The 23,554-nt window shown below is 36.0% G+C and overlaps 1 protein-coding gene across 1 annotated transcript; it reads right to left on the bottom strand.

Moving 5' to 3' along the window:
- Window positions 1-2,868: 2,868 nt before the first annotated feature.
- Window positions 2,869-23,042, bottom strand: STRAP (serine/threonine kinase receptor associated protein). The gene is made up of 10 exons (XM_069489743.1): window positions 22,614-23,042; window positions 21,763-21,898; window positions 14,420-14,501; window positions 13,751-13,823; window positions 10,827-10,923; window positions 9,781-9,918; window positions 7,533-7,669; window positions 5,476-5,625; window positions 4,821-4,886; window positions 2,869-3,445 (listed from the first exon to the last, which is right to left on the bottom strand). Exons 1-10 carry the CDS (start codon window positions 22,723-22,725, stop codon window positions 3,384-3,386), a joined length of 1,053 nt encoding a protein of 350 aa, XP_069345844.1. The 5' UTR covers window positions 22,726-23,042; the 3' UTR covers window positions 2,869-3,383.
- Between the last annotated feature and the right edge of the window lie 512 nt (window positions 23,043-23,554).

Raw genomic sequence — 23,554 nt, 5'->3', positions numbered from 1 at the left:
AGCAGTCTCCAACCTTTTTGTTACCAGAAAGAGGCCAGCTTCATGGGGGACATTTTTCCACAGGGACTGGGGGGGGCGTGCGAAGCAGAGGTCAGGCGGTGATGCGAGTGATGGGGAGCCAAAGAGGAGTGGCTGTAAATACAGATGAAGCTTCCCTCGCAGCTCACCTCCTGCTGTGCGCCCTGGTTCCTAACAGGCCACAGACTGGTACTGGTTCACAGTCCGGGTTGGGCACTGCAAGGTGTTAACAACTATGAATAAAATAAGGCAAAATAATCAAGACATAGGATACAGAAGGGCTTGAGGACTGGATCACAAGTAAGGGTTAGCCATGCAAACATTTAGGTAAGAGTTAACCAGGTAGCAGAAATAGCAAAAGGCCTTGAGACAGAAATGAGGCTACTGTGGCTAGAGCAGTACAAGCAAAGGAAATATGAAAAGGTCACAGAAGACAGGAGCCAAATCATAGTAAGAACTTGACATAATGGGAAGTCATTACAGCTATTAACAAGGAAATCACCTGGTCTCTTCAAACCCTAAAGTAATCCTTTCCCGCTATGTAGTAGATCGATAGGACAAGGGCCAGGTGAGGAAGTTAGAGGCAAGGAGCAGTTTGGAAGGCACTGCAATAGTCTAAGTGAGAGATAAAGGTAGCCTGGCCTAGGGTGGTAACAATGGAAATGAGGCAACGTACAGATTCAGAAGAGCCCACAGGACTTGGGATGAGAGAACAGAGTCAAGGACTTCCATGTCTTTTCGACTGAACAAGTGAGTATAAGGTAGTTCCAGTTACTGAAAAGGGGAACAAGTTGAGGGAAAAACAGATTTGATAGAAAAATCAAGATTTGTGTTAGATAGGTTAAGTCTGAGAGGTTCATTAAAGGTTAAGGTAAAGCACTCACAAAGTGCTCAGAGAGGCAGGCTGCATAGGCAATTTAGAAAGTATCAGAAGATACTGAATGTCATAATAGTGGGTGACTTTTTTTTCCATTGGAGAGAGAACTAGAAAGGATAGCCCAGATCTAAGGTAAAGAAGAAAAGGAAGAACTGGCAAATAGAGGAACAGTCCAGTAAGGTATAAAGAAAACCAGCAATGTGGTTTTATAGAAGCAAAAATAAAATATATCAAATACCGGGAAGCTGACAATTACTGAATGCTGCTGAACGTTTAGTAAGACGAGGACAGAAAAATGACCACTGGATTAGAAAAATGCAAGACATTAAAGACTGGCAGGCACAATTTCAGTAGATACTTGAAATTTTTGTTAAATTCTACTCTAGGAGTCTACCATTGCAAAGTGTGTTAGGCAGACTAAAGGTCCCCCCAAGATGTCGTCTATATCCTAACGCCCAGAACCCCATGAAAGAAAGTTACCCTATGTGGCAAAAGGGACTTTGAAGATGTGATTAAATTAAGGATCTTGAACTAGGAACCTTATCCTTGATTACCCAGGTGGGCCCAATATAATCACAAACCTCCTGGTAAGTATAGAAGAGCAGCAGATCAAGTCAGTAACTAGAAGAGAGATGCTGGTGGATGTGAAGACAGAGGAGCAACCATGAGCCAGGAAATGCAACTGGCTTCTAAAAGCTAGGAAAGGTAAGGAAACAGATTGTCCTCTAAAGACTCCAAAAGGAATTCAGCTCTGCTGATACTTTGATCTTAGCCCAGCAAGACTTATTTCAGACTTCTGAACTCCCAAACTGTAAGATAATAAATATGTTTTGTTTTAAGCCACAAATTTATGATAATTTGTTACAGCAGCAATAGGAAACTAATATACAAAGGATTATACCTGTATAGGGTCTTTAGATTTTTATGAAACCTAAGAAGAAATTTCCTTGGTTCATAAATAGCAAGCAACTTCATGATTCCAATCTGGTCCATATAAAACTCAACTTTATTTAGGGTAAGTTAGACTCTGAATAGAGTCTGAGCCACTCTTGGCACACTGACAATACAACAACGAAGCAGAGGTTGAGGCAAATAACAAGCTGACATAAAAATACTACCACCCTATAAGAGCCTATGTGGATCACCAGTTGGCTCCCCCCATAATATAACTTCTCCTGGCCCTCAAAGGTTGTCAGGGCCTACAGTGCCTTCTTTTAGTTATCACAAATCCTAAAATATTAATCTTATTCCTTGGTTGGTTCTTATTTCTTTTAAGGAAAGTTGTGAAGGGTCATTCACAAGATCAATCAGGAGAGAAAAAGCTAGCTGGCAGAGATGTTATTCATTGGTCTGAAGTATTTCCCAATTACTATAATAGTTTAATATCCCCTCCATATTTTAAAAAATAAATTACAAGTCTAAACTCAGGTGATCCAATTTATTAGGATGGTGAAAGGGCTTTTTGAATGTCACCCACAGTTAAAGGATGAGGTAAAAGAAAATTCCATACTTTTTAAAATATTGCAGGTCTACACTTATCCCATTTCCATAAAATCATTTACATCTATCTGTATACACACACAGTGCCCAAATGTGCTTTAATGGAAACTCAATTTTAATAGTTTTATGGGGGGTGGGAAGATTTTAAGTGATTTTTCTGTTATCTTTCTGCTAATCCTAATTGCTTTTTTTTTCCTTATATAACCAGCATGCATCATTTACATAGATCATTTTAAAAAGTCAAGCAACTCTATTCAATCTGGAAGGAGGAGAAGTAAATACAATACTAGTAAAGGACATGAAAATTTCAAAAATTCAGGATAAGTAATTGAATTTCAAAATTAGGAAATAATGTTTACTATAAATTCTTCAATCAAGCTGTCTTTTGCTATGGTTATGAGGTAAAAAAAACTGTATGGCTATTTTCATTTATAAAACTCAAATCAATCAGTTTTTCCCAAGAAAACAAACATTGTTTTGTTTTAGAGGCATTTTATTTAGACAACTAAAAATAGTTAGATGTTCAGAAGCAGTGTACAATGAAAGAGAAATCAAACCAGTTACTTAGTCATGAATTCCCTCTTATGACTAAAGCAAAAAAAAAGAAAAAAAGGCATTCTGCTGTAATGGAAAAGTCAGAAAAATAAGCCAATATATTTTTCTTCTCCATGATAACATAAACAGCTACAAGAAATCTAACTGTAATAAGAGAAATTGGATGTTGGCTTGCACATATTCATTTTTAAAAAAAACAACAGCCCATCATACTACAAGAGCATAATTCCACCTGCCTTCATCTGATATTCTTGCATTTTCACTTACAGGTAACACCAAGTTAGTTGTTCCAGCATTGGAGCTAATTCATATTCCCCATTATTTACTGCTGTGTTTGCCTTAAGCAGAGAATAACTCTGGAAGGCTAATGCTTTTCTCTGTTTGCTTGTTTTAGTCCATAACTTGTATACTATCTGTGGCATATGTTTGATGATCAGGCCTTAACTTCAGGAGTTGAAGAATAGATGGAATCTGAATTCTCTGAAGCAATTTCTTCTATAAGTAAAAACAGAAAGTCACATCAATCAATTTAATAAAGGAAAGAAGCAAATCTACATTTCTGTGTAATGAAGGAATAAAAAAAATTGAAAGCAGACTGGGGTGAGGGGGTGAGAAGAGAGCAACTGCACATGCCATTAACGACTAGACTTGTGCCACCGAGAAAGCAAGAAAGAAAGAGTTCATGTGTTATATCCACTAAATTCTTTTACACCATGACACACCATGACTTAACCACTAATGGTCCTCTCTTCTGGGCTGAATATTCAATGACGCCAGCTATCCAATAAGCACCTCTCGTGATCCAAATCCTACTATTTTTTAGTGCTATTCATACCAAAACATTAAACATCAAATATTAAGTTTTAGCAAAAGGTACTTAATAAAAAATTTAAGGAAAACTCTAATTGGGTAAATGGTAAACCCCTTCCCAACCTCCTAAAAAATCATCGTACCCAATTTCTCATGCTAGCAATCTATAATTTTGCTTATTATACTCCCATTCAGCAATCTAATAAAATTACCAAGTCTTACCAAATCTACCAATAAAGACTCTCAACTCCATCTACCCTTTACTGTTCTCATTGCCATTCCTTTATTCAAAACCACATGATTACTTATCTAGACTACCATGCCCCCTAACTGGTCTATATTCACTCGTGTCCCTGGTCCAATTCTTTCTACACACTACAGCCAAGGCAATGTGTAAAAACTTAAATTTATTATTATTCCTCTGCTTAAAATTCAAAGGTTTTTCTCATTGCTATTAATATAAAACTCTCCAAGTCCTAATATTGCTAATGAGGCCCTCAAATGATCTAGCTTCTCCAGCCTCACTCCACCCTTGCCCTCTAACCTGGAGGCATGGTGAAGTTCTTTTAGTTCCTCATATGCTGTCCTCTTTTTTGCTTCTGAGCCTTAGTATGGTTTTTTTTTTTCCTGCTGTGAACTCATCCATCCTGTGCCTACCAACACAAACCACCCCCTTAACCTCACCTAAGTACTCCTGCTCATCCTCAGGTCCCAGTTTAAATGTCATTTCCCCAGGAAGCTTTCCCAATTACCCTTAAAATTGTAACAATTTATTTGTTTCAGTACGTCTCCCAAGTTAGACTCTAAGCTCTGTAAGAGTAACCACATCAGTCACATCCACACTGTATCTCAGTGCCTATTACTATGTGGGAGGTATTTAAATATTTAGTTTATAAATATGTGTGTGTGTATATATACATAAAAATGTTAATATTTAAATTTCCCATTAAGTAAATATGTCCATGTTTAATAAATTTATTTTGGCAATGAGTAAAACTCATGTACACTTCAATTTTAAATCCCACAGGACTCTTATGAAAGTTAATTCATTAGTACTTACCCAGCTCCTCTTCTGCTGTCTCTGGAAAACCAATCTTTGGCTTTGCCAGCTCACCACTATCTTCTTCTACAAAAAGAAAAGCAAGGATGACTGACTATGTGAATTACAGTATTACAAGTAATTTCTAGTATTCAATAAGCAAGAAGAGTAAGATAAGACTATTCTAAGCAATGAGCTATAAAACATAACAGGAACAACTCCTTTTTTTAATAATTATGATTCTAAAATAGTATGTCTTTCTTCAACAATTACTTTTAGATTCCTACTACAAGTACTTTGGGATTGATGATTAGTATTTTTTATTAAAAACATGTCTATCTTATTGGTAAGATTCAGTGAGTAATACTATTCACAGATTAGATACATTTATTTGTAAATTCTTTAACTGCCCTCTAGCAAATTTTGAATTAGGACCATTCCATTCACCAAATGAGCTAGCGTAAAAATTTAGGAACAGAATAGATTGCACAACAAAAAAATTAAATAAACAAAAGAACGCAGTGGCCAATTTATAATCGTGGGCTTCTCTTTGCTTAACCCCTAATACATAATTTAAAATCTGTAAGAGACAGAAACCCTGAAATAAAATTAATGACGAAAAATGACCAAAAAACATGCATTTTTTAATTTGGTAATTCCGAATAAAAATTCTTACCAGGTAGCACACATTTCCAAAGGCCATATGTTTTTCCTACCACTGTTTGCCATAGTCTCAACGTTCCATCTTCAGAACCACTGGCATAGAGTTCTCCATCAGGACTAAACCTCACACAGTGAATAGGACCAAAGTGTCCTTTGTAGGATTCTGAAAAAAAAAGAGAGGACTATTAGACACTTTAATATTTAACTATCAGGTTAAGTACTGATATGCTAAAGAAAATACTGTCTATATTACTGGGAAGATGCAAAATTCCTAAAGGAAAATATAAAACACTGTACCTAATTAAAAATAAAATAATTCTCCTCACAAAGTGGTACATCATGTCTACCATTCCTTTGTAAGATTACCCCTTTCCAAATCCAGCACACATTCTAGTTTCAGATTGTCTTTCTAAAAAAGAACATGAGACTTCATGTTCCATTAAGGAAGACGAAAGAGGGATAAATGAAAATCCCTTAAATTCTACAGAATGCAGACCTACAATGTATCAGTTCAATCCCAATTTCCATATCCTAAACTCATTACCTATTTACCAAGGAACCAATTCTTTTTATGACTAGAGAGAGCCACCAGATGGAGCTCTTTTACACACTTTGCCTCTTAATTTCCTACCAGGCTATCTGAAGTCCACCATCATTCTGTCACACAGAAAGTTGAGATACAGGATCAATACTGATCCTTAAATATTTTGGATCATAATGAGAAAAATATGGAACATATTGAGAAAATGTACAGATTAGGACTGTTGTTCTGTTTAAGTCATACCCTTATTTATGTACCTTTCTCATTTACTTTCCTTCGCAAATCTCTTTACTAGACCAAACATTCCTGTTCTATCCCCCATCTCTGTCCAATCAGAGAATAAAAAAGTTTTAGTAGAAAGAACATGAGATTTTGGAACGAGAATGGCTGGGCATGCCTGGTATTCGCTGTGACCTTAGATCTCAGGCAAATAAATCAGTTCTCTCATCTTGAAAAAGAATAAGACATGATCAAAGTAGTCTAAAACTTTGAAAACAGGAATTAAATAAAAACAATGGAAACGAATCTCTTATTTAAAGGTCACTTATATTCAAGTAATAAAGGCTAAACTATAAGCAATTAAAATAGATTCTACATGGTCCATTCCACAAGGTTCCATTTGTGCAACCCAAATCTATCAGTTTTCCCCAAGAAACAAAAATAAAATTGCCTTTTGTTCTTTGTGTATAATTCTAGCAAACTTAGTTCTTTGGGTGGTAAAGCAGAGCAGCTAGAAACAGACAAGACCAACTGACAGCTTATAGACAAAAAAAATTTACAAAAACTAAATACACTTTTGAACCAAAAGCAGAAATTGCTTGGGAAGGCTAAAAGTAGACATTGAGAGCCACATGTAACTATGTGAAATACCTGGTCCATCATATAGAGTTAGGATGTACGCTACCTTCAAAGTAATAAATACTACATGCCTTTTTCTTTCCTTTACTAAGGACAAATATCATGAAAATGTAAGCAAAACTCAAACTCCAAAAAAGAATAACAAAAATTAAAACAGACAAAAATAACTCTCCAATTCTGATTCCTAAAGGTATCCCTGTAATATGCTATAGCCCCCCTTTCTCCCTACCCCGTACTATTTTCTATAGAGTCTTAGGGATTCCTAATTGGCAAAAAGGGAGGGAAGCCAGGTAGACAGGGTTACACACCTACACCATATTTAAGAACAAATCTTCTTACATCTGTTTAATACATGACTCTGACATAAAACTGGCCCCCTCATCAATGAAGCCTAAAACTCACTGCACCATAGTATAGAACATCTGCATAATGATGAACTTCAGTCAAAAGGAAAAGGAAAAACTGAGGTCAGCATAGTTTGTTTACAGGTTTATAAATATGTCTATCCAAAATGAATAAAACTCGTTTACTTTTTGACTTGTAAACACCAAGCTTTAGTCAGCAGAAAAATCTGCTTTCGATATATTATATACCTAATTGAGGTATTATTTACTGGACCATTTGATAAAGGTAACTACATCACTGTAAGGGAGGCAAAGAGGACATCTCACCTAATTCTTCTCCACTATTATAATCATACTTATAAAGTTTAAAATCTTCACCACCCGCAACAAGAAATTCTTTCTCAGGATGAAGAGATGCAGAATTGATGGTTGCAGGAGCTTCAAAGGATTTAATTGGGTCCAAACTAGAAAAGAATTTAAATAGTAAATATTTACAAATTTTGAATATTGTATAAACAATACAAGGAAATAATGAGTTACATTTAAACTGTTCCTAAATTCTGAAACCCAAGAAACAATGAAATATTCATTTAGTCAAGCAATGATGTAAAAGAACTGACTAATGTTAGCAAAAAAGTTCAGATGGATACAACACCCAAGAGTTGTTCATCTCAGGAATACAAAGACATTTTGATACAAGGGCTAGTCACATTTCATGCACTGCATGCCCTCCTGTAAATGAGTATGGTGGCTAATTAAAACAGTATAGATAATATATTGGGGATTTCTGCTTTTAAATAAATTTCATCAGTATGGTTTGATTTTTCTACAAGCACACATATATTATCTTTGTAAACAGAAAAAGGTTTTATAGTAGGTAATTACTTTAATATAAAGGATTATATGTGTGTTATTCTCAAATGCTGAGGATTTAAGCTTCTGCAATAAGAAACTTTCAATGTCATAAAATATGAAACTGCTAAAAACAACTCAGTTTTTACTATCAGGCAGTAAAAGAATAACTAAATTTGAAACTACAGCTGTATAATAAAAATCAATGCATAACAATAGCTTCACTTCAAAATCAATTAGCGTTTGGACACCAGCTCTTTTTCAGTTTAACCCTAAAAACCATGAAAAGGTCTCCAATACAAAAACATTATAGTATTCTAGCTCCTAAATGCTGCCCTCCTATTCCCATGATCACAAAATTTGAAGCATGAAAATTAAAGTTAGTCATGACTTATGCAGGATCACTGCATAGCAACTTGCTGGCTCAAATGTTAAAATATTCCATAGGTAGGCCAGCAAACCTCTGCCACCAAAATGTGATTGGAGGCAATGGCCTAAAGCAAGGCTGCATGTTGCCTAACTCCAAGAGTGAGCATTAATATAGATGTACAATGCGATGGCTCTGGGCAATAGTATTCTATTATTATCAATTCACTGTGTGTATAACTCCTTTACATTCTGAATCGCTCTTCTCCAATTTTACTGCCTTTTCTTACCTTCTCCCATTCAGTGAAGCTTAACTCTGAAAGTAGCCCCTTAGACAAAAGGTTAGGACTACTGGGCCGAGTGTAATGTGGTATAATCTTTACAGAAATCAATTAAGTGCCATGGCTAACTAAGAACTTCAAATTCATTCCTACTTACAGGATTCTATTGTAAGGAAACAGAGATATACCATAACACTCATAGAAGTGCTAAAACAGGGAAACTGGCACATAATTTAATACAACCTATAATGTAATATGGTACAGAGTAAAAATCTTTTCAAAGAGGATTTAATGGCTAAGAATTTTTTTTTTTCTTTTTTTTGAGACCAGAGTCTCGCTCATCATAGCTCACTGTAACCTCAAATTCCTGAGCTCGAGGGATCCTCCTGCCTCAACCTCTCCAGTAGCTGGGACTACAGCCATGTGCCACCTTGCCTGGCTAATTTTTTCTATTTTTAGTAAAGACACAATCTTGCTGTTGCTCAAGCTGGTCTTGAACTCCAAAGCTCAAGCAATCCTCCCACCTGATCATCCGAAAGTACTAGGATTATAGGTGTAAACCAACCCAGCTGGCCAAGAATATTTCTAAATAAATCAAAATCATACTCATTATGGTTCCAGTAATTAAAGAAAAAACACAAATATTGTACAACCATATATATAACATAGCAAAAAAGACTAGCAGAAAATATAGCTGCCATTGACGTTCTGTGGTTGTACTATTATGGGTTATATTTTTTTCAATTATCTTATATTTTCCAATTTTTCTCTAAGAACATTTACTATATTTATAATCACGAAACTTAAGTCTGTTTAAAAAAATCATTAGGTCTACACATACTTTGGAACAGAAATAAAATCATTACTTCTCTAAAATTTTAAAGTGACAATAAATAGGAGAAATGAAGATCACAGTGGTTTTATGCATAGTAAAGAACATTAATTACAGCACTAATCCCGTCGTTCTTTTACCTTTAAAAAAATTAAATAGCTTTCAACATAAACGGTCCAATTTTAAGTACCCTAATTGTCCTTTGCTACCCAAAAAAGAAAATGAAAGTGTTTCTTGGACATACCTTACTGCACTATGAAAAGCAATAGATCGTCCATAAGTTATAACCAAAATCTCTCCCTCAGGAATATATTCCATACTACTAACAGATATATTAAAATTTAGAGATTTCACTTCTGTCATAGTAGCATGATCCCAAAGGCTGCAAAAAAGAGAAGAAAATATGGTGATATTTACTCATTTACAAAAATTACATCTGCAGATTAACCAATGAATGAATAATTACAATTGTAGAAAAACAACATTCATTCCAAGTCACAAATGACAGGTGATAAAGAGAAATTCTGGGTTTCTATATACAATGTCAAATTATGTGGTAGCTTGTGGGTGAAATAAACTTTAATACCTAATACATTTCCCATTCAACTTGGCAAAACTATATGATTAAAACACTTAAATTCTAATCTAGTCAATATGAGCATTGCTCTCAATAGTGGTTCTTACACTCTGTTCTTGTGAATCTGGTGAGAGCTATATATCTTTCCACAGAAAAATACATTAGGTATCAGTACATAAAATTTTGTATAGAACTTCAGGGGCTTTATAGTTTCCCTTTTAGCCAGCTTGTTCACAGACCTTAGGTTAAGAACACCTACTTATAAAGATGTCAGTAGTTTTTTCTTCTAATTTCTGCTATCTGTACATACATGTTGAGTACCCCTTATCCAAAATATAATACTTGGGACCAGAAGTGTTTTGGACTTTGAACTTCTTCAGATTTTGGAATATTTACATTATATACTTACTGGTTAAGCATCCCTAATCTGAAAACCTGAAATCTGAAATGCTCCAATGAGAATTTCCTTTCAGCGTCATGTAGGCATTCAAAAATTTCAGATCTTGGAGCATTTCAGATTTTGGCATTTCAGATTAGGGATACTCAACCTGTAATAGTATGTAGATAGATCCAGACAAATGTGACCTGTGTGCAATTTAAATTTTAACGTTCAAGCAATTTTTCCCACATAATAGTTATAAAAAATATTTAAAACATAAGCTGTAAGGTAAAATGCCTTTCAAACTTTAAATTACTAAAGAAAAATTACTTACCGAACAGTTTTATCATCAGCTGAAAGAATCTGTTTATCCTCACTGCACCATAGAGCCTTTTTAATACCAGAGGTGTGACCACTAATTTCTTTAGGTTCTTCAGATGAAACAATTTAAAATATATTTGTTAATATTTCATTTTTTAAACTTATCAATATTGGGACAATTTAAATATATAAAAAGAAAAAAAGCCACATTTTCATTTAGACTGCAACTTTTCAAAGCCCAGCACAATTCAAATTTGGTGGTTAAATAAAATATATTTAGTTTTTCTACGCTGGAACAAAAATTTATCTGCATGATATGGAACTCAAGAACTATGATGCTTGCTATATGTAGCTGAGTGAATGAACCACTCACTCTCTCCAGGTTAACTTTCTGCACAACTACTAATATTCAAAAGCATCATTGTACCACAGTGAAATAAAAGATTAACTAATGTGGTATAATTTACTAAGAACAGGACCAGGAAATCAGACAGCCTAAACTATTTCTAGTACTACTTTGCTAACTCTGGGACCTTCATTCAAGCTACTATTGGCAGTAACTAATGGGAAAATAGAGGGAAATAGGAATGGAAGGAACAATGGGAAATAGAAAGCAGTGCAGCAATTCCCAGGAAAGTTTCTACACTAAGAGGAAAGCATCCAAAAAACAAACCCAAAAAACAAAACAAAAAAAAATAAACCCAGGAATCTATCTCTGAAGGAGATTATCCTTTCAAAAGACTTAAAAATCCTCATTGTTAACTCTGGGCAAAAGCAGATGCTGGAGTCAATGCCATGCAACACTACTTTGACCTTTCGGCATGTTGCTTAACTTTTTGAAAACTAACGTTTTTCATCTGCAAAATCAGATATCAATAGTTACAAATGAGAATATATATCTACGGTTCTTAACATGGTGTCTGACATATAGTAAACCCTCAGTAAATTGCTATCATTTCTACTGCCAGCACACTGGAAGAGCAACTTTCAAAAATGTCCACCCAAGCCCTGAACTGTTTTGCTTTGTTGGGTAGGTTCACTGATTAAGTGAGGTCACAGTACTTTGCTATATTTTGGCAAAAAATAATCAAAAAAGAATGGAGAAAAAACTTCTAGGTGAGAATAAAAAAATTTGTAAATGCATTTTGTTTCCTTACCTTAGAAACACTTTCAGAAATGGAAGGCACCTCAAGAGAATAACTGCTTAATTTCCAATGTAGTTTTAATTTTCTTACTGCTCTTTTAAATTTTATAGATTTATGAGTAGATAATGCCCATGATACAAAATTTAAAAGATATCAACAAATATATAACAAATAAAATGCTGTTTATCATGTTTTGGTAGCTTTTTGAGTATACATATGTATATTAATATATATACACACATATATGGCTAGGGAAATCATTAAAATGCTACAAAATAAAGGTGAATATATAGACTACGGAAGAGAAGAGACCCATAACTTCTGTATGATGAGAGAGAATTCACAAAAGAAATGATAGATTTCACTACCAAAATGTTTTAAATGTATATACCATAAAGCCATAGTAACAAAATTTAAAAGCAAATGACAAATTAGAATGCAATAAAGAAACGTTAAAAATGAGTAAGAAAAGATGAACAACACAATAGATGATGAATGGGCAATGGGCATGAACAAGCAATTATTTCATAAAAGAGAAAATACATTAAAATGGTACTCAATAGCACTTTAGCCTTATAAATAACTTTTGAAAATTCACCTTAATAAAACAGAATCATTTTCTTCTATCAAAATGGCAAAGATAAAATTAGTTATCAGTGTTCACTAGAACAGGTTGGCCACAGTTATACTTTGCTGGAAGATACTTTGGTAATATCTATCAATGGCTTCCAACAATTTATTTCTCATTGTCCCAATAATTCTACTTTTGCATAATAATCCTAAAGGAAACCACTGTGAAAATATCTGCAACTATAAGGATGTTTAGCATAATATTGTTTTTAAAATTCAAAATTTGTAAATAGCCCAAACAGGCCATAATAAGAAACTGGTTAATTCACTTATGATATATCTATAGGTTGGAAAACAATAAAGTCATTACAAACAGTTCACAGAATATTTAGTGATATAAAAAAAATTGTCAGTGCAAATTTAAAAAAAAAAAATTGTTTTGAATAGCTAATACATTCACATGGCTCAAAAATCTAAATAATATATGTACATACTGGCCGGGCGCGGTGGCTCACGCCTGTAATCCTAGCACTCTGGGAGGCCGAGGCGGGTGGATCGCTTGAGGTCAGGAGTTCAAGACCAGCCTGAGCAAGAGCGAGACCCCGTCTCTACTAAAAATAGAAAGAAATTATATGGCCAACTAAAAATATATATAGAAAAAATTAGCCGGGCATGGTGGCGCATGCCTGTAGTCCCAGCTACTCGGGAGGCTGAGGCAGTAGGATTGCTTAAGCCCAGGAGTTTGAGGTTGCTGTGAGCTAGGCTGACGCCACGGCACTCATTCTAGCCAGGACAACAAAGCGACACTCTGTCTCAAAAAAAAAAAAAAAAAAAAAAAAATATATGTACATACTGAGAATTCTCACCATTATCACCTTCTACAGATAACTACTCTTTCTTACCAAAAGGTAGTAACACTGTTCTGTACTCTTTTTAAATTAACATCATGATAAAAATTTACTATGATAAAATTTTCAGATTGTAAGAGGTTATACAAAAACAATGCAGTAAATAAACTCATATTAAAAAGAATATCTGCATAGAAAATAAAAAGGATGGAAGGATATGAAGCAAAAACCAATGGACTATGTTTTAATTTTCTTCTTTGTGACTATGTTTATTTTCCAAATTTAAGTACTGAATATAAAACCTTTTAATGGGCTAAAGTTATTTAAATTAAAAGAAAAGTAAAACTACAAACGGATGCATAAATTACACTTACCTGCTTCAGGTTTGTTCAAGTCATATATGCGTAATAGTTTATCCTGTCCCCCAGTTAACAAGTAATTACTATCCTGAAAACACAAGTGAAATGTTAATAGATTAACCATTTTAATTGTTATCTCTTTGAAACTTCAAAACCAAATAAAATCCAAATATACCTCAGACATCACAAAGAAATGCAGTACATAACCAATGACTTCTGAAGAAGATACTGTGGAACAGCTGCCCTTCCTTCTTATAATTGTCAAGCCCTTTAAGCTTCCTAGTACAAAAATGTTACCCTAACTACACTACCTACACATGAATTCTTCCATTCTGCCTTGATCCTATTCCCCTACCTTCTGAGAAGTCCTTTTTTGATAATCTCAAATTTATCTTCTCCCTTCTGAAACAAGGGGGGAAAAGTTATTTGGGCTTTTTAGATGTTTATTGCTATTACTGGAGTATTGGTACAAGAGTCCCAGGATATCTTAAAAGCTTCATAGGATTAATCACAAAAAACAATTTGTAGTAATATACAATCAAATAAAATATAAACCAATATACACCAAATATTGTATGAAAAAATATATAAACCAAATATACAAACTAATCAAATAAAAAACTATTAACACACCATATAACAACATCAATTTAACTCCCTAAAATAAATTTCATTTTCTGATACCTGTGTGAAATCCACAGTTTTGACAATGTGTTTATGAGCCAGCGTCATCAATTCATCTCCTGAGACAGCATCCCACACTTTGCTAAAAGTAAAAAAATAAAATTAGGAGGATAAACATTACTAAATATTAATATGTTAAAATGATAAATGGTAAATTTGATTACCAAATAAGTTAGATATGTGAAATGTTACATAAGTGCATTGTAAATCTCCTTTATCTCTAACATTCCTGACAGACTTCAATTGATAAAATATTTAAATAAGTCTAGGGGAAAAGAAATTTTTCTGTAAAAACCTTATAACCAACCTAATTTTCTTTGATAGCAGAAAAGATCTGAACAATTTAAGTAAATAAGATTCATGAAGCAACCCATCCTTCTTACTTTTCTTTTAGTTTATTATAGCCATAATAATCTTTTAGCAAGCCTGTAAAACATTTTACAACTTTTAGTTTAACTATGCCAATTTTCTACTTACATTCACATGCAAAACAAAAAGTGAAAAACAAGAAATCCTTAAAAAATTTACAGGAGAATGAAAAGTCTTGATACAGGTTACATAAAATTTTCAATCAAGACAATGGAGAAAATTTTCTCATCTCTTCCTCAAAGTTGACTCAAATTTTCAAACCCCAGTCCAATTAACTTCCTCCCAAATACCAGGCTATGATTATATAATGCTAACACTGAAGATTTTAATCTCCAAATTACATTTGTTTTCCCCCACCCACCTCACTCCAAAATATATGTTGGTGGTTTTATGTATATATACATACATATATGCGTATATCAGGGGTGTACTGCTTAAACAGTACTTCACAAAGTAGTTTAAGGGGTTCCCCAAACAAAAAAGCTTAAAGAAGAAGCAAAATTAGTTTTATATCAGAAGAGGTCAGTGAAAAACACACAAGAAAACTTTGCATATAGGGAAAAGAACTAAGGGTGAAGAAGCTATGCTCCATAGATTTCCATTTTAATGCAACTGACATTTATTCTTAGGAACACAGAGGGCAATAAAACAGTAGGGGGAAAAAAAACAGGGAAAAGCAAAGGGTATCTTTTGTTTACTCAATAAACACATGATAAATGTATCAAAGATACATTATATCATTCTAGACTTAAGGCTACAGCACAAATGGGAGAGAAAGAATATCCTACAGGTCTCTGCCTTAGTAGAGCTTTAGCAAGAGAAAACTGTGCATTAAAAAGTACATTTAAAAATACAATCAAAAGACAAGTTCATAGAGTTATAAAAACTCAGAAAAAACACACTACTAATTATGCCAGACAACCGGAAAATCTAAGCAATGGAGCTAGCGGTCTTAAAGAGCAAGTAGAAATACATCAGGGGAAAAAGAAGGGAAGGCTACTCTAGACAAGTGTTAATAGCATGTACAATGATTAATAAATATGAAAGAGCATCTAACAGGAATACACACTGATGATACAATATCACCTTGCATATTATATATATATGGATCATAAGAGTAGCTCAATAAATATGTTCTGAGAGGAATAATGTCAGCTATGAGTAGAACTGCCACTAAATTCCCAAGTATTCATTTCTCATTGCACAGGAAACATGCTACAGTCTCTCCCACTCTAATTCAACTCTCTGGCCCCAACCTACTTTCCCAACCTCATTTTGTATTATTTATCTGAATCTAGCCACACCAAATTATAAACCATTCCTCAAATAACCCATGTTTTTTTGGAACAAAATATGTCCTTGTTCATACTGTTCTCTTAGGTCTGTATTTTATATTCTCAGCTATCAAAGTTCTACTTACCCTCAGGGCTCATTTCAAATGCTACCTTTCATTAAATCTTCTATCTATCCTCACTTCTAATAACCATTTCTTTCTGTTCTCCACAGAACTCTGCTTATGTTGATTACTGAGCTTAATTTTGTTTTGTTTTTAATTTTATTTACACATATTTACTCTTTTTTTTTTTTGAGACAGAGTGTCGCTTTGTTGCCCTGGCTAGAGTGAGTGCCGTGGCATCAGCCTAGCTTACAGCAACCTCAAACTCCTGGGCTTAAGCAATCCTACTGCCTCAGCCTCCCGAGTAGCTGGGACTACAGGCATGCGCCACCATGCCCGGCTAATTTTTTTTCTATATATATTTTAGTTGGCCCATATTTACTCTTAATCACAGAGAAATTCATTACATGGCTGTGGTAAGAGTTCACAAGGATTAGGATAGCAAGGAGCATCAAAAGTAAACAAAATGTCAAGTGTACCTAAAATTACTATCCTAGTTATTCATGAGTTTCAACAGAACCCTGGGCAATGTCCTTTGAAATGCTCGTTTCAAGTATATTAAATAATCTTCCAAAAACTGCTTAAAATCTTAAGATTCTGCTTAAATTGCACCCATTCACTGGTGAGAACAGAGAATCAGAGTGACCAAAGCAACAGTAACCAGAGAGCTAACACCACTAAAATACAGGCATGACATTTTCTGACAAACCATGTACTAACTCTGGCATATTTCCATTATTCATAGTAAGAGCCCTAAAAAAAGAGTTCTAAAAAGAATCTGAAATAATCTAAATGTTTTCTAATGTATTGTTCAATCTTCAGGCAAGAAACTCACAAAAATTAGCTGGCTGTAGGGCTCAAACCAAGACAGTGAAGTATCATTAACAATAGTCTTTCAGCAGCTAACCCTGCAACATTTATTTTCTGCACAACTCATTAAGTACTTGTCATCTCCCAGAACTACTGATACCTTTTATATCCCCAGTTTCTTGTACATAATAATCAATGCTGTCTGATACTTTTCATACCCTGAGAATGGACTTAGCCTAAGTCTCAAAAGAGGAGCTGCTTCACTTATTTAAAGCTTTAAACAAAACAAGCTGTTTTAGAATTTAAAAAAAAAAAAATGCCGTTGACCCAGTCATCCAGAAGAAGGAAATATCATCTTTGATTTATCAAGACATTTAATTAGAGAAAAGTTCGATCTTTCTATTGGTTTTTATAAGAACGAAAAGGTGATCATACACTTTGATCACCTATAGATTCCTGGGCCCAACTCCAGATATACGTAAGCACACTCTGGAGCAAAGCATAGCAATCGTCTCACTTTGGCACTTTTACCAAATGATTTTGATGGGAGGAAAGTGGAGGTACAAAGAAGAGGATCATGTGAAGTAATGCTAATAATAGCATCATGAATGAAAGGATATTAAGAGGGTGGTACTTCAACAGTGCCACTATCACTGAACTTAACACTCAAATTACTTGAAGATAACATAAGTACATCTTGAAGTAAACTGGTCCAAACTCCTGTTCTCTGATTATAACTTCTCCACAAAAAACAGGAACAAACTCTACCTCTAGATGACCACACCATAAATGAGTTTTCTAAGAAATGTAAGAAGGGGGGGGGGGGGAATGTTCCTAAAAATGATTTATACCAACTATGGCTAATCAGGTTAAGGTGGGGGGAGCCACTCCTTAGTTGGATCAAGTTTCATCATAGCAATTTCCATACAAGTCATTACAAGGGGAGAATACTCACAGATGAACATACACACTCTCACACCCCACAGACAGACATAGAAATGAGGGGATAAGTCCCAGTTACCATCTAAGTTCCTACTATGTAACAGACATCACGCTAGACTCCAGGGATACAGTGGAGAAAGATCTCAGTGTTCCAGCAATGTCATGGGTCTTAGTCCTTTACAGATATGAGAAATGAGGTTTAAGAAACAAGCTATGATCAAACTAGAAATACACAGCATAGTTACCACATGAACTCAAGCCTGCCTAATGCCTATGCTTGGTACATCTTTTCCACTCTATCACAATACCTAAAACCTCAACTGAGGAAAAGATAACAAAAATTGTCCTTCTTGAGATGTAAATCTACTCAACATTTCTTGCATGAAACCAAATGGTTTCATGACTTTAGCCATGGAAGTTTCAAAATAACACATATGATTTTGGTCTAGTGGGGGTGGTAATAGTGTTGGCGGTAGCTATCATTGTTACCTTACATATGTAACACTTACATACCTCTTAACAGACTTCAAGCAATGTTCTAAGTATTTGAAACATATTAACTTATTTAATATTTGCAACCAATGTATGAGGTAAGTACCATGAGAGAAAAAGGTTAAAGTGTCTGAGGCCAAAGAGATATTAAATGACAGAGCCAAGATTCAAATACAGGCCAACTAGCTCCAGTGTTCATGCTCTTAATACCGCTGGTAAACACGCTGAGACCTAAAATGTTAAAAAAGTACAAAAACAACACTGAATACCTATCCACGGGCATGCCCTCAAATGTGTGTTTTGTTTAGTTAGTAATGCCCTATAAGTGACCTAAACAAAGACAACTGTTTCTCTGACAGAAGATAAAATCTGGACTGTTATTTTCAAGACTGTTATGTATTGAAAGAGCCATATTTTCTCACACCTTTTTCTCTCCTCATTTCAAAGTAATTATCACATGCACAGTAGCCATTTTCTGTCTACTGCCCTTTATTTATTTTCCTGAGGGGTGGCAATACAATTCACCCGATGTACAAGAGTCCTTAGAGACTTTATGAGACAGGCACCCTTCCTGAGAAGCTTTTGCACCAGTTTCTTAAGAACCAGAATAAGACCACCAAGCAGGAGGTGACAAAGCATGCTGCTTATATAATTAACACTGTTAGGGCCAGATAAGAATAGAATTGAGGTTAACAAGAAATGTATCTCTGCAGAACTACAATTCAAAAGCTTATCTCTTTAAATGCTAATGTCTGCAATGTCTAAAATCTTGATACATTTATAACTTAAGTATATTTAATTTAAAATATCACTTTACTAACTATAAACTTATCACCACTAAACTGGGACCTAACTACCAAAATGAAATTTTTTGAATCTGTTTACCAACATCTGAAATCTAAAGTTGTGTATAATGTTAATCCCAAGGTTCTACATTCATTATAAAATCAGCAACATTCATTCCTAATGACAATGTTCCTATTGAACTCATCAAAAACCAGACTTTGGAGAAGCAGTAGAAAAAAACCTAAACACCTGGCAATCACAGACACAAAATGTTCCAGAAGCAAAATCAAGATCTATAATTCACCCATCCTTTATCCTTCTACTTTTAGAACATTTCCTCAAGTTATTTATTTGATAAACATAAGGTACTAAATAAACAGGGACACAAAATATAAGACATGACCTTAAGCATTAAAAAAAGTACTATAACAGTACCAAAAGTTTTAACACAGAGTATGTAATGACAACAAAAGAGAAAATGGACATCTTTATTTTAACTTTCTAGCACTCCATAGTAAGTCTTCCATGTCTGAGAATCACTTTTCCTATTTTCACCTCTCATAATTATTATAGCATGTTTGTCACATTGTAAGTTAGCATGCACGCTGACATCTAAAGCAACTTTTGGCCTGAAAATTATTTATCTGGAAGGACATTCAAAGTAGTTTAATATTACCAGTATTTCCTACCATCACAACAGGGCAGAGCAAGAAGCCTTATAATGGTTATGCATAATGACACAATAGCAATCTATTCACTGGAAGCACAGGAAAAAAGTTCAGACTGGCATTTATAACTTTTCTTAACTGATCTTCTCTAATCATTTCAAATTTAATCCGAGGTAAGCGTTACTACCACCTTCTCTATTTAATATTTCTATTTTTAAATTTACACACAGTAAAATTCCCTATGGTTTATACAGTTGTTTCGATAAGAAAAAAGAGCATACACACAGTCATGTATCCATCACCGCAATCAATCTGCCTTCATTTTTTTTTATTATTATTTTTTTTCAAGTTAAAAACAATAGTTTCATATTTTTTTCCCCACCCCCCCTTTCCCAAGTCAGCACCTTCAAGTGTTACCACTCCCCAAACGGTTGGCAATGCACTCATTGTGTAGGCATACCCCCATCCCCTTCCCCACCCCCCACCTCAGTCTGATGTCCAATTGTGCCTTCATTTTTTCATACTAAAATTGGCATGTTTAATTTGCTCAAAACAAAGGCGGCAACATATTTACAATTGTTGCTTAGTGTGAAATCCTGTTTAAAAAAAAAAAATCAACAAGACCACGTTTATTCTCTAGCCCCTTAAGTCTAGTAAAGTCTATGCATGTGCAATAGCTTTTGACATTGCCTTCATAAGTTTAAACACCAAAGTGTCTACTAAGTCACAAACACAGACAGGTAGGAACTGGAGATACCAAGATTTATAAAATATGATACATGCCTAAAAAAGAAAAGAGGGTCATGCAAGTCAGTTTAATAAAATATTCAAAAGCCTAAAGTCAGAACAGGTAACGTGCACCCTGGCAACAATAAGTTTAGTATAAGTAGACTGCAGGGTTTATGGTGCACAGTGCCCAGAAGATCATGCTGATGAACTAGGATGAGGGCAAATTGTAAAGTGCAAACAACTGAAATTTATCTTTAAGGTCAGTGATTCTAAGGCTGTACATCAGAATAACCTACAGGAATATCAGAGAAGGCGGGGGGGGGGGGGGGGGGGGGGGGAGAAGACGATGGGTACTCCGGTCCCTAGACCAATTAAATCACAATTTCCCGGGAAACATGCATTTGAATATTTTAAAAGCTCTCCAGGTCATTCTAATGTACAGCAAAGTTCGTGAACCATTACAATGGCAAAGGGAAGATAAGAAGATCATTAAGTAGAGAAGTGACATGATGAAATGTTTTTAGGAAAACAACTGGCAGCAATACGGAATATGAATAGAAGGGAAAGAGCCTAATGATAGCCTAATGATAGGGAGGTAAAAATGACCCTGAGCTAGAGCAGCCGCGAATACATGGAGAAACATTAGAGTCTGCTGTCAGAATCAAAAAAGATGATGGTAATCTAGAGTAATGGAAAATCAAGAATAACTTAGATTTCAACTTTTTGAAGCTTAGGAAATAAACAGTTGAGTTTAGGACACGATCAGTTTTAAATATGTCTAAAGACAGTTAAGGAAAACTGAGAGTGAAATAAAAATCTGGAACCATGAATGTATGATATCACTAAGGAGTACACGCAGAGGAGTATTTGTCAAAGAAATCACCAATATTCATTATCTGGAGTGCTTGTTAATAATGCAGATTTACAGGTCAAAGTCAAGACATAAAGAATAAGTCATTTAAGCCTCTGAAAATTTTGAGAACCACTGGAGACAAAAGAACAACACAGGACCAGGACAGAATCTGGGTGAGATCAAACATCATGTAGCCACTGAGTCAGAATTTCACGAATATCTGAGGTTCAAGTTTTTGATTTGTTTCAAGACACAATCCACAGGAAACACCGAAGTTAGCCATTTTGGCTACACTTACGCTGTGAAATCTGCAGCTGCTGTAGCTGCTTTGGTGGCATCCTTATTCAGTGTTGCACCCCAAACAGCACCTTTATGACCCAAAAATGTTCCAATCCAGTCTCCTGTATCTCCCTGGCGTAGCATAGGTTTACCATCTAGAAAACGTTTTTAAAAACATGTTATTTAGATGTTCCGATTATTTAAAATCTAAGATTCAAACATAAAACGATTATATTGAATGACAAAGTGAATAATTGTTTGTGTCGTCTAACTACTCCCGCTCACTAGGGTCACTAAGAAATATCCAGAAATAAATTAATTAAAAAGCTGAACTAGTCATTCTCTCTAAAACATACCTGTGTTACAGTAGGAATACTCATCTGCGTCAAAATCATCTAGTTTTGAGTCTTATTATGGACAAACTTTTTAACCTAAATCTCAGTTTCCCATTTGAAAAATGGGGCTAGCACCACAAAGGAATATCCACCGACATCAAGAGATAACGTCTTCGTAAAGGTATTGTTCGGCCTGACAAAATTTCTCCTTTCCCCAAAGGTATTTTACAGTGTTTGTTGTCTGGAACGTATAAGCAAGTACAGTCTGGCTTACCCCAGAAATAGCAATAAAAATAAAATGAGAAGCGGGCTCAGTGAGGAGTACTACTTGGCCTCCTCACGGGAGTCAGGAGGCCTCTCCGCTCCAGCTGCGGATTCCCTGACACTACTCCTTTCCCCACCAGACCAGTGTTGGGCTTCACCTCAAAGGTTAAGACCCCCCCCACCCCACCCCTTCGCCACTGGGGAGTACGGGTCTCAATCCCTTTCGACCCAGTCCTAGCGGTCGAGGACCCGGCCCAGCGGCCTTGCTCACCTTTGCAAGCGCTGATTAAAAAATACCCATAAGGCGTGATGCCACTGAAGGCCAAATCAACCACCGGCCGCGTGTGGCCCGAGCAAGTGAGCGGCGTCTGCCTCATTGCCATGGCCGCGAACCCAGCGATTGGGCTGGTGAGCTGAGGGTCGCCGTCGTCTTTTCTCTCCTCAGCTGCAGCGCCTCAGGCTCCTCCAGGCCCCCGCCCTGACACTGGGGCTGGGCTGGGAAAACAGGAAAAGGAGGCCAATCCGAAAGCACCGAGGTCAGGAGGGGGTTAGGGAGGGGTCAGGGAGTCTGCGACAAGCGAGCGACAGTAGCGGAGGGAGGGTAAGGGAGGGAGGGAGGAAAGTAGGGGAGGGGGAGAACCGGAGAACCGGTCCAACCACGATCCACACCGTCCACACCGGTATCGGCAGGAAGTGACGATGCAAACGACGCAGAGCGTCCACCGGAAGTGACGATTGGCGGGAGGGCGGGTTCACCCAGTAGAAGAGACTTAGTGGAGCAGGACAGGAACGCGCACGCGTGAGTTCGTCGCTGGTCGGGCACGTGGCGTGGCCCACGGCGGCGGCGTATGGCGCCTGGAGGTGCTCTGGGCTCTGGAGGAACGTCCCTCGCGCTGAGCTCTAACCGGCTAGGAACGCCCTTGCTCTTCGGCAGAGTTCGCGGTGATCAAAAGGTCTTCCCACTCCTTTAAGCCCCTGGACCGCTATAGCCGCCGGTGTGCGTCACGGGCTGAGCAGTCCAACCGTGCTCGGCATCTGAACATCTTAGAGAGACACCGGAGCCTTTCCCACTGACAGTCCAAACCAGCAAACATTGCCCCAGACAGCCTTTTTGTATTTTTTTTTCATTAAAAGCTATATAGGCAGCTTCTCTGGGGTTGTGTACAAGTAACACCCTTAAGGAAAGTAATTTCCCCAGCAATCCTTTCTGCT

This window comes from Eulemur rufifrons, chromosome 16, assembly GCF_041146395.1.
Source record: "Eulemur rufifrons isolate Redbay chromosome 16, OSU_ERuf_1, whole genome shotgun sequence".
Classification (NCBI taxonomy): domain Eukaryota; kingdom Metazoa; phylum Chordata; class Mammalia; order Primates; family Lemuridae; genus Eulemur; species Eulemur rufifrons.
This window is presented reverse-complemented; position numbering and strand designations above follow the sequence as displayed.

Excerpts from the sequence above, each read along its gene's own strand:
- STRAP (XM_069489743.1), bottom strand. The coding sequence starts at position 22,725 with ATGGCAATGAGGCAGACGCCGCTCACTTGCTCGGGCCACACGCGGCCG. Across the intron at positions 9,919-10,826 it reads GCTGATGATAAAACTGTTCG|CCTTTGGGATCATGCTACTA; the intron begins GTAAGTAATTTT and ends TCTTTTTTGCAG. Across the intron at positions 4,887-5,475 it reads TTGGAAATGTGTGCTACCTG|AAGAAGATAGTGGTGAGCTG; the intron begins GTAAGAATTTTT and ends TTCTTTTTGTAG.